The following is a 15,833-nucleotide window of genomic DNA, read 5'->3' as shown; positions in this document are numbered from 1 at the left end:
GAATACTACCACATGATATTGAAAATGACTTCCATTCAGGAAGGCTTTATCCAATTAATTCAAGCATGTAAATATATGCTAAGGTACGGAATGTCCACAATGGAATGTCTTTCTTTACAAGAGGAGGGATTTCTTTTGTCTTTCTTACTTACTAGTGTGCTGTAAACACCCCAAGAGAAGTAGCTGATATTTGACAGATTTTCAATAGTTTTGATTGAACTAATGAAAATAACAAATATATCAACAAACTTGAATCTATCTATCTATCTATCTATCTATCAATCATCTGTGATCTTCAGTGAACCGGCTTTCCTTTCATCATCTTAGTAGCAAAGGATAAAAGAGAATCAAAAGTTCTAAAAGAGAGGATACATTTGTGGTATTCCTTTCTTGTTATCTTCAGCAAAAGATTTTTTTAAAGTGGCTATTCACACTTGTATTCAAGCTCACACTGAAGTCTCATAAATCCTTTCCAAGCCTTTCAATGGCATCAATAAGATAGTCAACATCTGCTCGTCTGGTGGCAGGGTTGGAAAAGACCATTCGAAAAAAATTTACTTTGTCTCCGCATGGCTGGTAGCTTATCATGGCTGTGGCTTTCTCTATCAACTGTCTTTGGAGCAATCTGTGTGTAAATGTAAATATTATTAAAAGGTGGTTTTATAAGTATATGCCCTCCCACATTCTAGATGGCTACATGACTATCATCAGTTCCAAGTAAACTGCAGGCAATTTAAACTATCAGGGATAATTTTTAAGAAGAGGCTTAGCACAGGAAAAAAAAAAAAAAAACTCTAACATGTTCTATATTCATATTGTGGCTCTCATTACTCCGTGATTGACAATGACCAAACTCATAAAATGATGTGTGCTAGAATGCATTAAAAAAAGGTGGTGTGACATTTTTGCTTACATTTATATGGCAATTCGAATAGAAGTACCCGAGAAAGAGGTGAGATGAAGTAGGAAACGGAAAAATAGTAGCATATTTTGGTATTATGACTTTCATCATTTGAAGGATTATACCACGTCTTGAGTTTTTCTGCAAGGTCACTGTTTTGCAGCAAAGCATAGTTTCTTTGTAAATTGCACAGAAACAAATTCTGTCAGTGTCATTGTCTTGTATGGCTCCTCAGACGACAGCATGCGTGTGGCGGTGGACCACATTAATACACTCTTGCGTTGTTATTATAGGGCAAAGTAGCACTGACAGTCGGGAAAGTCAGAAGAGGGCATTCTCTAACTACTTAACCTGCTCCTCTGCTGGTAACTTCGGCTTCCGCACACAGTTTACTTTTGAAATGCTACAGATGCCATCCGTGACTTAACTTCCCCATAAGTCTAATACACTGGCAGTGCAGAGGCAAACATATATATAATGTTCATGTAATGTCCTTCCCTATTTAATATTTTAATCAAGCAAGATGATCATAAAATAATAGATATTAGTGATTGCAGACAATAATTTAAAGAATCGTCTCATGGTCTCCTCCTTGCCCTCCATCCAGGAGCATGTACAGAGCCCTAGGAGGGTCAGCTGTCTGCTAAACGAGCTGTGTGTACCTCAGGAGCCCACTTGCAAGTCTGTGTAAATACGTGCCTCACTAGTTCTCAATCGGTAGTAATTGCCTGAGTGGAAGATCACACATATCTAGAAAAGAAAGAATGAAAAGCTTCACTTAATACCTGTCTCAAACTAAAATATTTAAATAAGGGGTATATGAGAAGCAAAAAAAAAAAAAAACAAAAAAAAAACAAAAAAATATTTATTTTCACTTAGGGCTTACAAGCCCCGTGAGTGCTCTTTTTAAATATTTAATTTTGAGAGATAGGGAGCAGGAGAGGGGCAGACAGAGAGGGAGACAGAGGATCTGAATAGGGTTCCCTGATGACAGCGGAGAGCCTGACGCAGGGTTCAAGCCCATGAACAGTGAGATCATGACCTTAACCAAAGTCAGATGCTTAATTGACAACCCACAAACCCAGGGGAATTTTGATGATATAAAAAGTTGAAGGTCTTGGGGTGCCTGGGTGGCTCAGTCTATTGAGCACCAGACTTGATTTCAGCTCAGGTCAGGATCTCGTGGTCATGGGTTTGAGCCCCACGTTGGGCTCCAAGATGAGCACGGGGCCTGTTTAAGATTCTCTCTCTCTCTGCGTGCCTGGGGGGGCTCAGTCTGTTAAGTGTCCGACTTCAGCTCAGGTCACAATCCCGCGCTTCGTGAGTTCGAGCCCTACGTCGGGCTCTGCGCTGACAGCTCAGAGCTGGAGCCTGCTTCAGATTCCGTGTCTCCCTCCCTCTCTGCCCCACTCCCACTCGTGCTTTGTCTCTTTCTCAAAAATAAATAAACATTAAAGAAAAATCTTTAGAAGATGATCTCTCTCCCTCTCTCTCTGCCCTTCCCCCACTTGCACGTGCTTTCTCTCCGAACAGAAATAAGCATCTTTTTTTTAAAGTTGAAGCCCTTAAACCCTGATATCAGACAGTGTTCAGTTTATCCTAGGGCACCTCACATTAACCCAGGAGAAGTGGTTGTGATGTTAGTATAACTCAAAATAAAACATGCTTATGTGATGTCTGCTTAAGATGGGTTGAAAACTTACAACAAATATATGTGGTAAGTTACATATAATGGTGATCTTCTTCATTTTAACATATATCATTAAAGTAAAGAACAAAATCCCCCTTGTTATGATGTTTGTTTGGATTTGTTTTTTCAGCTATTATCGTTCATTGTTCTCTACTAAAATCTTATTCTTGCTCAGATGACCTTATGATAAGTATCTCAAATTTTATAATACTTCTCCAACTACCTCTTCTGTTGCTGTTAGGAATTGTTATTATTTTTATTCTTGTCTTTTCTCCTACTAAGCTTTCTAGCCAATTTAGGACGGGGATTCTGTCCATTTCGTTTTATACCTCTAACTCCTATTAGAACACCTGACATACATTAACCGATGAATGGATTAAGCAAAGGGTAGGAAACTCAGCCTGTTGCATATTGAGAACTTAATTAATATTTTTCAGTTATATAAATTATGACTGGATTAATTTGCAAAATGGCTGATATGTTGAGATTAAGCTCATCTCCATACAAGTATTAAATCAGTGGCTTGGGACCACATGACCACTTATACTAACCAATCAAACTAAGGATGCAGACACAGTATTTAAAAGGCATTATTAAAATTAAAAACAACACACACACACGCATGCGCATGTACCTTTTGGAGTTCTTGATCTCTTTCAAAACCTTCTGGGATGTGGGATGTGTTTAAGTCTTGGTGGGAAATACCAGAAGCAGACATTGGTGAACTCAGGCTAAACCAAACATAAAGATTTTATAAATATCCTTAAAATTCTACTTAATTCCTTAAGTATTTCAGGGGTATTTTAATGAATTTCATTGTTAATATTTTTAAAAATAGTTTTTAAGGGCCCAGTAGACATCAGGCACTAGACAGAGACAACAGAAATCGTCACTGTCCTCACAGAGTGCCCAGTCTCTCTCAGATCCTTGCTTTCTTTCTCAAAAAGCCCTCATACCACAATTCTAGATGATTTTCCGATCTAGTTAGATCATTCTCACCTGGTCTATCAGTTCTCTCAGAGATCTTCAGTCATCTGTTCCATGACCATTCCTCAAAATATTTTAACTAAACAATGATAGTTCCAGTTTCATATTTGAGAAAGATCCTTTGGGTTGAGATGTGGACAGTGGATTAGAGGAGAGAACAAGTGAAGAGAGAGGAATATTAGATATTAGAATCCTAAACTGTTATAGTAAGTCAGGAGAGAATGGAGAAGACTTCGCTAAAGCAGTGGCTGTGGGGACAGATAGGAGGCTTTTCGTTTCCAAAATCTTTAACAGATGTAATTAACCTCTGCTAGCCCTACAAGATGAATTCAAGTTTTCCGGCTTCAATGTCTGGACGCCTTTCACATAGATTAAAAACATAAGAATACTTGACTTAAATTTAAGCTTATTTTGGAGAGGAAATAAACTATTAGAGCATGTGTAGTATTAAAAACAAACAGACTTCTTTGCTTCCAATTTCCACTTAAGACTGCAAGAGACTCACAGAAATTAAGATCATAGTTTTGTCAGAGGGAGACAATTTTGAAGACAGACCAAGCACGTTTGTTTCTAAACATTTGCTCTTACTCGCATGGCTTCAAGCCAATGGATGGTTGACTAGGACTTAGAGAGGAAAATGGCCATAATGCTGGCAAAAATCTGTTTTTTCATTAACGTCCCCTTAGTGTATTGATAATAATGATCTACCAAAGATTATCATAATTTAAAGTCCACTTTCTCTCATATCATCTATTGTCCAGAAACCCAACTGCATATTGTAACATACAAGAAAAAAGCTAGGAACAATTACATAACTCTTATTCTGTGCCAGAGAAATCAGAAAAGCAATTATAACCAAATAGTTTTAATTGTCCTAAAAATGAAAATATTGAATATAATCACCAGATAAGTCTTTTGGACCTTTGGCTTGTAAGACATAGAACTTATATGAAAAAGGTTTTAAAACCTAAATGATTTCCATTTAGATAAAACAACATACTTATGATAATCGTTAAGTATACTTTTAAAATGATCTCAGGTAAGATTCAGGTAAGAATACTCAGCAAGAAAAGTATAAATCCATTAAACTATCAAAAACTTTAAAAAAAGGCATCTTTACCTCTGCATCAAACACGAGCTTAAAGTTATCTTTTTTCTTTAAAATCTTACAGAAGTATTTTGCAAGTTCCGTGTGTCGGCTGATCTGTGCCTCAAAGCCACAGGTTCCCTGTAATTAAAAAAAAATCAAAATAAAGTTTCCATTCATGTAAATTCCTTTAAGTTACATTGAAATTGATTTACATTAATTAAATGTACTTATTGAAATAAATAATGTGATTATCATCTTCCTACCAGTAGGTGTCCTCCATTATCACTTCCTTTTTATTTCCAGATCATCATCCCACTTTGATGCCCTACTGTCCATGAACTTAAGGCCAGTTACTTAGCTTTCTACACTTCAGTTGCCTAGATCTACAAGTGTTCTCTAAATATTTTGACATGTAATTTTCATCTGTCTACTATGTAGAACAAATTTTAAAAAATGATATGTAATGTAATAAAGAATGGGAAAATACTACAAATAAAGCCCTTGGCATACTTACAGGCAGAATGTATTTAAAAATTAACAGGGGCACCTGGGTGGCTCAGTCGGTTAAGCATCTGACTTCGGCTCAGGTCATGATCTCACGTTCGTGAGACAAAGCCCCTCATCTGGCTCTGTGCTGACATTGTGGAGCCTGCTTGGGATCCTCTCTCTCTCTCTGCCCCTCCTCTGCTCATTCTCTCTCTTTCTCTTTCTCTCTCTTTTTCTCTCTCTCAGAATAAACAAACTCAAAAAAAGTCAACAGCTGTTGAACTTCTGCTCTATCCCAGGCATGTAGTTTAGTGCTTTATACACTTGTTTTAACTTACTCTTAGAAGAACCCTATATAGTGAGCAATCGAGGCACAGAAACCTTGCTAAGTCTGTGTCTCCATCCACCTGCTTGCCTGTGGTTACTTCTGCTTGTCTCGTGGCACTAAGCACTATACAGGGGGTGACTCTCCCACTTATTTTCATCTGAGACCTTATCTCTGAGCCTCAGACATATATATTCAACTGCTTATTCAAATCTCCACTGAGATGACTAATGAACTTCTCAAAATGACATGTCAACTCCTGATCTTTCTACGCAATTTTGTTTCTCCCAAAGTCTTCCCAGTCTCGATAATATGTCAATTTGATCTTCTAGTTACTAAGACCCAAAACATTAAAGCTCTCATATCTTTGATCATCCCCTTTTTCTCATACCCCACATCTAATGTTTTGGCAAATTTCATTATGTTTACCTTCAAAATGTAATTAGAATCTAATAAACCTTAACCTACCCACTGCCGCTCTGCCGGCCCAGTCATTCTCTCCCACATTATTCAAATTGCTCCCTCACTCATCTCTTTGCTTTGGTCTTTACACCTACTGCCAAAGTTGAGATGCATTCACAGTTATTCTAGAGGATTCTCAATACATAAGCCTTTGGAATCAGAGCTGGCTTCATGGGCTTACAACCTGTGCAGTCACCCAGGCTCTACACTCCAGAAGGGTTTGGCGTTTAATTTAATTCTCCGCTATTGCTGTCCTGAAATTCTTTAACATTTTACCTTGGACTTGTATTTGTAAGTAAAGTAAGTCAAGGGTCCCTAAGGAGACAATGGGTCGTGCATGTAAGCTAAGGAGATACATGGAACTTCCCTGTCTGCCATCCCCTTCACGCACAGCATTTGCAATGTTCCATGAGCACAGAACCCCACTGGTCCTATGGTATGTGGGAGCTCTGGGACTCTCGATGCAAGTACAAGGTAAACACAACTGAGTAAGAGGGGGTGCTAAGAGCCCCAAGAGGCCACACTTTATGTTGAAACCAAAACTGGCTTCCCGCAGAATTTGTTTCTTTCACTCCTTGTCCTTTTCGATGCCTTCAGTGCCTTTCTCTACAGCAAATATATATGTATATTGTGTGTAATATGTACATATGTATAATATGTATATTTATATATACACATATATGTAACAAATTTAATTATATGAATATGTAGTTAGAACCAACAACTCTCACAATTTTAAGCAAAGATTCATTTGGAAAAGACATTGTTAGCATTTGAAACGTGTAAGAATAGGAATGATTAAGTATCAATGGGCTAATTTCTTGTGATAACCACTTCATCATCTGATATTATGCAAGAGATTTTTCGCGGAGGGCAGTTTGGTTCAGGGGAAAGCTATAAACAGTTCAAAAGGAGAGAAGAAAACCTTGCAGAAAAGTTAATAGAAATTATTGATGAAGAATGTTCCTACTTCTCAAAAAAATTAAAAATTTTTTAATGTTTATTTTTGAGAGAGATAGAGACAGAGCATAAGCAGAGGAGGGGCAGAGAGAGAGGGAGACAGAATCCGAAGCAAGCTCCAGACTCCAGCTGTCAGCACAGAGCCCGACGCGGGGCTCGAACTCACGGACCGTGAGATCATGACCTGAGCCGAAGTCGGACGCTTAACCCACTGAGCCACCCAGGCGCCCCTAAAATTGTTTTTTATGTTTGCTTATTATTTTGGAGAGAGAGAGGAAGAGCATGAGCAGGGGAGGGGCAGAGAGAGACACACACACAGAATCGGAAGCAGACTCCAGGCTCTGAGCCTGACCTAGGGTGCGAACCCATGAGCCATGAGATCATGACCCGAGCCGAAGTCAGATGCTCAACTGACTGAGTCACCCAGGTGTCCCTCCTACTTTTGATTCTGAAGAAATGGGCCCAGGATCACTGAAGTGGTTGCCATAGTGTTTACTAATCTCCAAGAATTTTCCATTTAGAACTTTTGGTGGCAATCATGCATATTGAATGGACATTAAAAAATATCATGGTATGTGTCCATATTGCAAATGCATCTTTAAGTTCTGTAAAAAAAAAATCTGCAAAGATTGAATATTAAAGACAATGGCAGGGGCGCCTGGGTGGCTCAGTTGGTTAAGTATCTGACTTTGGCTCAGGTCATGGTCTCACGGTTTGTGAGTTCAAGCCCCACGTCGGGCTCTCTGCTGTCAGCACAGAGCCTGGAGCCTGCTTGGGATTCTGTGTCTCCCTCTCTCTCTCTGCCCCTGCCCTGCTCACACTATGTCTCTGTCTCTCAAAAAGTGAATAAACATTAAAATAATAATAATAATAATAATAATAATAATAATAATAAAAGACAATGGCACTTCTAGTTTAAGTTTGATTGGATTCTGTTAGCCCACGTTCTCCAAAATGCAGACATCATGAAGAGATTAAAGGTGCCAGGATTTGACTAGTGAAAATACCTGTGTGGAAGACAGTAGGAAAATTCAGAAAGGGCACCGGGAGACCTTGCACTAAGTCAGCTGTCGGAAGAGTCTTGTGCTTCTCAGGAATGGAATGAATGCCTTAGAAACCCTGACATGCTCAGTCACTGGCTGGGAGAAAACTTTGGAAAACAGCCCCAGGGCAGATGTAATTATGAATTTAAGAGAAGCAGATGGGGCTTTTGGACAATTAATCTCCCGATAGCATTCTCCTGGCCAAAACACATTGATTTTATGAATCCAAGACCAGTCCAACCCATGTAGAAAACCCATGTAAAAAGAAGCTTTCACATTATATTTGCTTTTGCACATATAGTTAACGTCTGTAGAATCTTATTATATGATTTTCTTCTTATTTTTATAAATTATCACAGTTTTATGTAATTAATTTTACTTATACAAAATATGAATTTCATTAACTATGGTTCCTCTTTCTACCATCAATGAGGTATCCATTGTGTAATTAGAGCAAAGGAGGACAAAACAGAATTTTTCAGACTTGCAAGTCAACTCGTCCCTTTCAAACCTGCCATGGATATTTCCTGAACTTGATTACCAGTGTGAGACATGTTTTCTTGTTGGAAAAGCATTTCCATTCCAGTGTATACTGAGTTTTATGTAATCATCTGCTCCCATTGAAAGGGTAATAAAAGCTTTCTTATCTCTCCAGGAGTCAAATGCTCTCATTCTGGGGCTGAATGGCATAGACTCTTTCCAACACCGAAAGAAGATTCCATAACATTCAGGAGTAGACATAAACTCTCTTTCCTTTCCTTTCTCTCTCTCCCTCCCTTCCTCTCTCTCAGAGTGGGTATGCCAGCTCACGTGTAAGATTCCAGTTGCCTGATTGCAGGATCCCTCTCCTGGAAAATAAATCTCCTTTGCACATGTAGGGTGATGTGCCATGGCCTCACCATGTTGTCCTGAGGTGGAAACAGGGTGTGGGAACCTGACACTGAGATATTCTCTAAGTAAACAGTTGATCTCCCTCTGACTGGGAAACCTTGTGTTTACAGGAAGGATGAAGGAAATAAATACGAATACTAAAAATTCATTGGTCATGTCTATTTTATAGAGGGCCAAAGGAGGTGGTTCAAGTACACAATTCTCCGATGGTCTGGCTCAATCCAGGCCAAACGAGCTTATCTGTGCCTTTTGAACTGCATGTCTTAGGCCATTTGTGGGTAATAGAACCAGTTAAGTGGGTCACACCAGCTTTTCTTTCAACGAGATAGAGTGAAATAGAAAACATTAGAGGATTTCATATATGAGAAGGTGTTTTTCTGAAACTTGTTTTAATTATGTGTCTGTGAACATGTTATTGGGCCACAACATAAAATGTATTTCTTAGCGTGGATTGTGTTAAAAAGTTTGAATGCCACTTCTTTACTTTATAAAGGAATAGATACACTATATGATCCTTTGCATAATCCCTTAAATATATCATTTTTTTAAAGTTGTGATACATATTGAGCATTTGTGACTTCAAGAATAGACCTGATAGCAAATATCTACGTGTATGTGCCCATTTAAGCTAAGCCACCGTATATGCTGTGACGGACAGCTAAGCTATGGCAGAACTGGCAACCTCTTACAGAGTTCAGGAAGTTCATGAAAATATTTATATAAATAAAATCTTTACCGAATCAGATTGAGGGATATTTGGATTATCGGTGCCTGGGAGATCGACACAAAATTTGGAGCTTTGTGTTTGTTAAAATTTGACCTTGGAATATTTTTTAAAGCAAGTTTAACAAAATTTCCAAATTGGCTATTTAAAAATCTTCAGGAAAAGAACTTACAGAATGCATATCTTTGAACAATAAAAATTACTGGTGAAACTCCCAAGACGAACTAATGACTGAGTGTCTCCCCGAGTTACTGGTAATCTTGAGTCAGAGTGTTGACTAGACGTCAGGTCATTGCTGGGTGACTTGTACAAAAATTGGTGTCTCTGGTTTTGTGGTAGTATGTTTCTGACCGAAAACCAAAACCAAAACCAAAACAACACCTTCAAATTAAGTAGAAGGGGTTGGTAAGATATTATAGGTGATGGTAGTTCACGTCAAAGCTTTCACCTACACAGAACCCAGTGTCCATCTTTCTATGGGGCACTGGGACTGGAATGATAGAAATAGCTTCTAAAAGCATGCCAATTATTTAAATTAAAGCTTATAAACAAAGGGCAGGAGAAAGGCACAGAACACGTCCTGCTGTTGTTATCATCTTTGGAGAGACTATCTGCTGACCTTGACTATAAGGTAGATTGTACGTCTGTGTGATAAATAAGGGTTCACCTCTAAGAATCTATATTGACTTCAAGTTCACTTGACTATTAACACTTCCAATTAGTAGAGGGGGAAAAAAGTTTGTTTTTTTTTTAAAGTTGTGGACAAGTTTATATTCCTGATAGATTTTTATTCCCATGGTTTGGTAGAGCGTATAATAATGATGGAACATACCAAATTTTTTTCCACCCCCATTAGAATTTATACCTGAGAAGCCAAGCTTGTCATCTGCAGTTAGAAATACAGCGCTTTTCTTGAGAGATGTGTGGAAAAATACAAAACTTTGGAAAAGACACCCAAATAGAACTCTAAAAAAAAAAAAAAAGGAATAGTCTATACTCTTCATCCAAATGAACAGGACCTAATACAAGGAATGACAAACTCCTACCTTTGCTTTCCACATCAACCATAGCTTAAAGACATCAGCATGTCGGCCACGCTGAATAGTTTTATCCCCAGTGTCAAAGTCAACATTGTAGAGTTTATCTGGCTGGAAAAGATAAGCAGCGTGCATCTCGTTGCATGCTTCCAGAAGACCCTAAAAAAGGAGTAATATGTCTACATGTAGGTAATATACCTCTCAGTAAGAAACCACCATTATTTATTTCAATTACATGCACTTTGTGTTACCTTCGTTTTTTTAATTTTATGTTTTAAACTGTATTCAGTTTTTGTGTCTTGACTCCAGTATACTTAACATACAGTGTTCTATTGGTTTCAGGTGTAGAAGACAGTGACCTAACAATTCTATACATTACTCAGTGTGTGCACTTTTAAATAGGATTTTGTCTATTTTATATAAAAAAAATATGTTACTGTTCTAGGATTTTGGTATATCCTGTTGTTCTTTGGGTTTATCTGGAACAAGTGGTATAATTGGATTAACACAAAATTTATCCATTTTTCTTTAACTCTTCTCAAAGCCCTCGATGTTTTGCTCTTTTGAGATTATTTCCTATTATTAAGTCTTAATGAGAATTGAGGGCCTCGTTCACTTGAACGAAACTATCCCATGAATCAGCCGATAGGTGCCAGTCAACACACTGCCCTGTTAGTCTCGGTAGGTAGAGAATAAAGTAATCCACTCACTTAATTTTGTGCTTCTCACGTAAAAGATGTTGAAAATGTTCCTCTTCGGTGTTGAAGGATGGAGAAACATTTGCTTCGGATGGTTAAGAAGTAATCACTAGAGCAAAGAAATGTTTCCCGTCACCCAGCAAAGAGAGGCTTTGCTCAAAGGGTATGTGTTGTAACAGCACAAGCGAGGCTAAATCTGTGTGCACTGACAGGGGACCGTTTAAAGGTACATCAAGCGTAACTTCTGTGCAAGAAGCAAATAACAATAGATTTATTATGTGTTTGTTACATACTGGGCACTTCACAAATATCACATCATTTGAGCCTCACAGAAAACTCATAGCATGGGTCCTATTGTTGTATCAATTTTATAGATCGAGGAAACTGATACTTTAACATATTAAGCAATTTTTAAGGTCATATATCCAAATAGTGATGAATCTGGGATCTGACAAAAGGGCAATTTCTCTGGAAGTTGGTGGAAACCCAACTTCAAAGGAGAAATCTCACACTTTTTTTGTTTTTTTTTTTCTTTCCTTAGAATAGGCTTGTGGATCTAGGGAAAGGAGCACAATGTGACGGTAAAAATTGAAGTATTTGGGGGAAAAGGAATAGAAATGATACCTTAAAAAAGAGTACATTGTGTTTTTATATCCTAAGTGTCCTACTTACGCATGTAAATATTTTCTCTCTAGTCTACTTCAAACTCCCCTTTCAATGTTATGTTTGGCAAGAGTTGGAAACTATTTAAAATACTTTATAGATTTATATGAACAATATGGGAAAAATATTAAAAAAACTTTAAAACCGTATAATCAATATTTAAGTTTTATCTATTCTGATGTGACGATTAAGCTATAGTTAGTCATATTTACCTACAATCTGACACGTGCTGCCGGGTCAGTGGGTGTGAGGTAAGCAAGGGTGAAAATCCTCTACCCCGCTGACTTTACAATCTGGGTTGCAGGAGGTTGGGTGGGGTAAGGGCAGAGTTCGGTACTAAACACAATGGGGCATATGTGAATGTGAAGTTGTACCCAGGATAAATGCTATGGAGGAGTTTCAGGGTGTTACAAGAGAATATTCTAATATTCTAAGGATCAAGGATTTCACTTAGTCTGAAGGTCTAGGAAGTGAAGTCTTCTGGGTAAAAGTCATTTTTGAGTTCAGTAAGAGCTAAACAAGAAAGATGTTGGGGGAGGGTGTGGGAGACATAAGCAGAGCCAGACCCTGATAGACAGAAGGAAAAACTCATGCCAAGGTCATATGTGAGAAGCTGCATGGCTGCATGCATGCAAAGGAAGTAAGGGCAAGTCAAAGGATCTCAAGGGCAAAAAGCAGAGGAAAGCAGAAGGTGAATGGGAGAGCAGAGAAGGGTATGTACCACCCAGGCCTTGGGGATCATGTCAGGGATTTTAATCCCATCCTAAAAGCAATGAGAAGCCACTGAATGAGTTTCAATTTTGCACCATGAAAATGTCCTTATGAATGAAAGAGACTGACATGATTAGCACTTCATTTCTAAACAAATGGCATTGCCTTCTCCTTCAACAGTGAAGTAAAAGATATTGGAAATTAGTTTTAATTGTATTTTATGTACAATTACAGCAAAATATATATACTTATAGTGTCTGTAGGTGCCTTTTCAGCATCAGAAAATGTATTCATTAATATTGAATATACTTGGTTTACACTGCTCACTAAGGCATGAGTCAAAATGGCGTTACGTACAACCTGAGACACTCAAATGGTTTAAAAGATAAAAATCAAATGTCCCTCTTAATTTAAAGCTACACTAAAATAGGCTTATTTTCCAGCAATGACCTTAAAAACAGTAAAAGCTGAGTAGTTTGGGGGTTCTGCTCTACCTCTAGCGACCATCTATCTATCTTCAGGAAAAGACAAAAAAGAAGTATAAAACAAGAAAACAACAACTTAACTTCTCTGAGGAACACACAACATGTAATAATAGAATAAAATGGATTATTTCAACATACTCACTATGGGTGGAGAAATCAGGGAAGACTGAAAAATATTGGTATTTGAGTCCTAAACATAAAGGTATCAGAAATCTGAACGTTGAAAACATACCTGTTAGCGGTAGGAAGGGGGAGCAAACTCAGACACGTCTTAAAGAAGACATATGCAAGGCAGACTAGAATTTCCGGGTACTGGACACTCAGGAGTGGACAGGAAGGAGTAGCCTGTTAATCTGCAGGCTTCAAACATGGGTGAGCTGCCATTTTATTGATGGGATATTGAAGGAATATTGCTGCCATGTGGCCAGCTGAACAGAATCTAAAGCAGAGCTAAAAGTTCCAGTCTGCGTTGCTGAGAACCTTCTAGGCTAGGAGACAGTGAAGATTCTCTCCGAAGAGACAAAGTGGGTGCTGAGTACTCAAGGGTGAGTGAGTTTCTTAAATTCCACTTATGAGTGAAATTTGTCTTTCTCAGACTGACTTCTTTGCTTAGCATAATACTCTCTAGTTCCGTCTCTGTCGTTGCAAATGGCAAGATTTCATCCTTTTTTATGCTTGAGAGAGAGGCAAACCAAGAAACAGACTTAACTATAGAGAAAAACTGACGGTTACCAGAGAGGAAGTGGGGGGGAGGGACGGGTTAAATAGGTGATGGGCCACATTTGTGATAAGCGCCGGCTGTTGTATGAAGTGTTGAATCACTATATTGCACACTAATTGAAACTAATATTACACTGTATGTTAACTCACTGGAATTTAAATACTTTTGAAAACCAAATAAAAATAAATTAAAAAAAAATAAAAAGTGAGGCGTGCTAGTGAAGGCGGTTTGTAATAGGAACACAGACACTTTTTTTTGTTTTTTAATCCAAACTCTTTGAATTGCTTGTGAGTCAGGGCGAAAGAAGACAAAGTTATAAATGAAACTACATAAAATGCATTTGCATTTCTGACAACTACATGGAGATAAGGATTCCCAGGTTGAATTTTATAATTGTATCTCTCCTTGGAGGAGATCATGGGCTTATCTCTTTGTGTAGCCTTGCATTTACTATTGATGGAGATAAAATGCAAAAACATATTAGCAGAAAATCATGTCATGCAACCCATAAATCTGTGCTTTCTATGCTGAAAATGTATTGCAGTTACTCATCGTTCTCTACATTTAAAATGAGCCATATTTCTGGCCCTATAATCCGAGACGCCAAATGGGCCAGTGGGCCAAATTTGATCCCTAAGAGATATTTTGTTTGTTCAAGGCATTTTTAATAAGCGGGGCATGAATGATCAAGTCTTCTATAGACCTCATCACTGTCCATTGTGTCGGCCCGGATCTTATCCACACACTGGGTTACCACCTGTGTTTACCACTCTGGTTTTGTGGCACCTTCCATTACCCGGTGGCTGCTACTTAAAGATTAAGGGGGAAGGATCCGTTTTCTGTAGTAGGGCAAATTGTGCTGCACTGTGTTAATTCGGGGAGGCCATAATTATTTTGGTTTTAAACATTCACGGCGAAGCTAGTCATTACCAAGATATCCATGATAGCTCTACTTAAAAATAGAAAGCATTTACTTTTTCCCCGGATCAGGATAGCAGAGCGCTGAAGGGGGACGCCCATGAGTTTATGTGGATTCCAGGTCACAGAGTGGGCCCTAGGTGATAAAACAGCTCCAATTAGTGCTTAGAGTCTAATGAAAGAGAACAGAATCCTGCATATGTTATTTTGATTTTCACAAAAAATGGTGCGGGTCTCACCTTTCAATGCCACTGAGTTTATGGGAGTGGTTTCTGGACAACAGCAATCCACCCCACCCCCCCCAAGCTGCCTACAGATACAAAGGATATGTGTTCTTATATTAATTATTTCTCTTTAAATAGCATCAGTGGCTTTTTCCCATGTTAAATTTATTTCAAAGGTTGATGAAGCTCTAATTGCTATGTTAGATAATTATAAACTTGGCTATCATTATGTTACTTATAAGAACAATGCACTTTAAAATTTCCTCTTATGAATTATCGTTGTCTATTCGTGACATAGGAAAGTTTGAGGTTTCTAATGAGTTCCAACACCTTCTGTATAATTTCCAGAGACAGATAAGAAAAGTTGGCATCGAATTTGGCAAGACCACAGAAAAATGAACAAATCTACCATACTGTGTCACTTTAAATTTGTCCATCTCTCATCAAAGCCAAAAAAAGGTTTGCCCCAAATCATTGAACGAAGTCAATAGCATCAAAAATTGTGATTTCCTTAGGATGCCTAGGTGGGTCAGTTGTTTAAGAATCCAAATCTTGATTTTTGCTCAGGTCATGATCTCACAGTTGATGAGTTGGAGCCCTGTGTCAGGTTCTTTGCTGTCAGTGGGGAGCCTGCTTGGGATTCTCTGTCTCCCTCTCTCTCTCTCTCTCTGCCCCTCCCCCACTTGTTCTCTCAAAAATAAATAAATAAGTAAACTTTTAAAAAATTGTGATTTCCTTAGTAGGTATTAATTTAAAAATGTTTATTCAGAGTAATGGGCTAAACCTTCTTTTGATTTGAAGTCAGCTTTAGGGGTGC

General features: G+C 38.2%; 1 protein-coding gene across 1 annotated transcript in view; it reads right to left on the bottom strand.

Moving 5' to 3' along the window:
* Positions 1 to 459: 459 nt before the first annotated feature.
* Positions 460 to 15,833, bottom strand: part of LOC102958633 (glutamate decarboxylase 1-like) — a 36,967-nt gene continuing 21,593 nt past the window's right edge. The window contains 7 exon segments of the mRNA XM_015536799.1: positions 460 to 625; positions 2,128 to 2,154; positions 3,255 to 3,322; positions 4,699 to 4,806; positions 10,606 to 10,775; positions 14,849 to 14,928; positions 15,032 to 15,102. Coding sequence (XP_015392285.1) covers positions 460 to 625; positions 2,128 to 2,154; positions 3,255 to 3,322; positions 4,699 to 4,806; positions 10,606 to 10,775; positions 14,849 to 14,928; positions 15,032 to 15,102 — 690 coding nt within the window.

This window comes from Panthera tigris, chromosome D3 (assembly GCF_018350195.1).
Source record: "Panthera tigris isolate Pti1 chromosome D3, P.tigris_Pti1_mat1.1, whole genome shotgun sequence".
Taxonomy (NCBI): Eukaryota; Metazoa; Chordata; class Mammalia; order Carnivora; family Felidae; genus Panthera; species Panthera tigris.
Note: the sequence above shows the minus strand (reverse complement) of the source record. Positions and strands in the feature narration are given on the sequence as shown.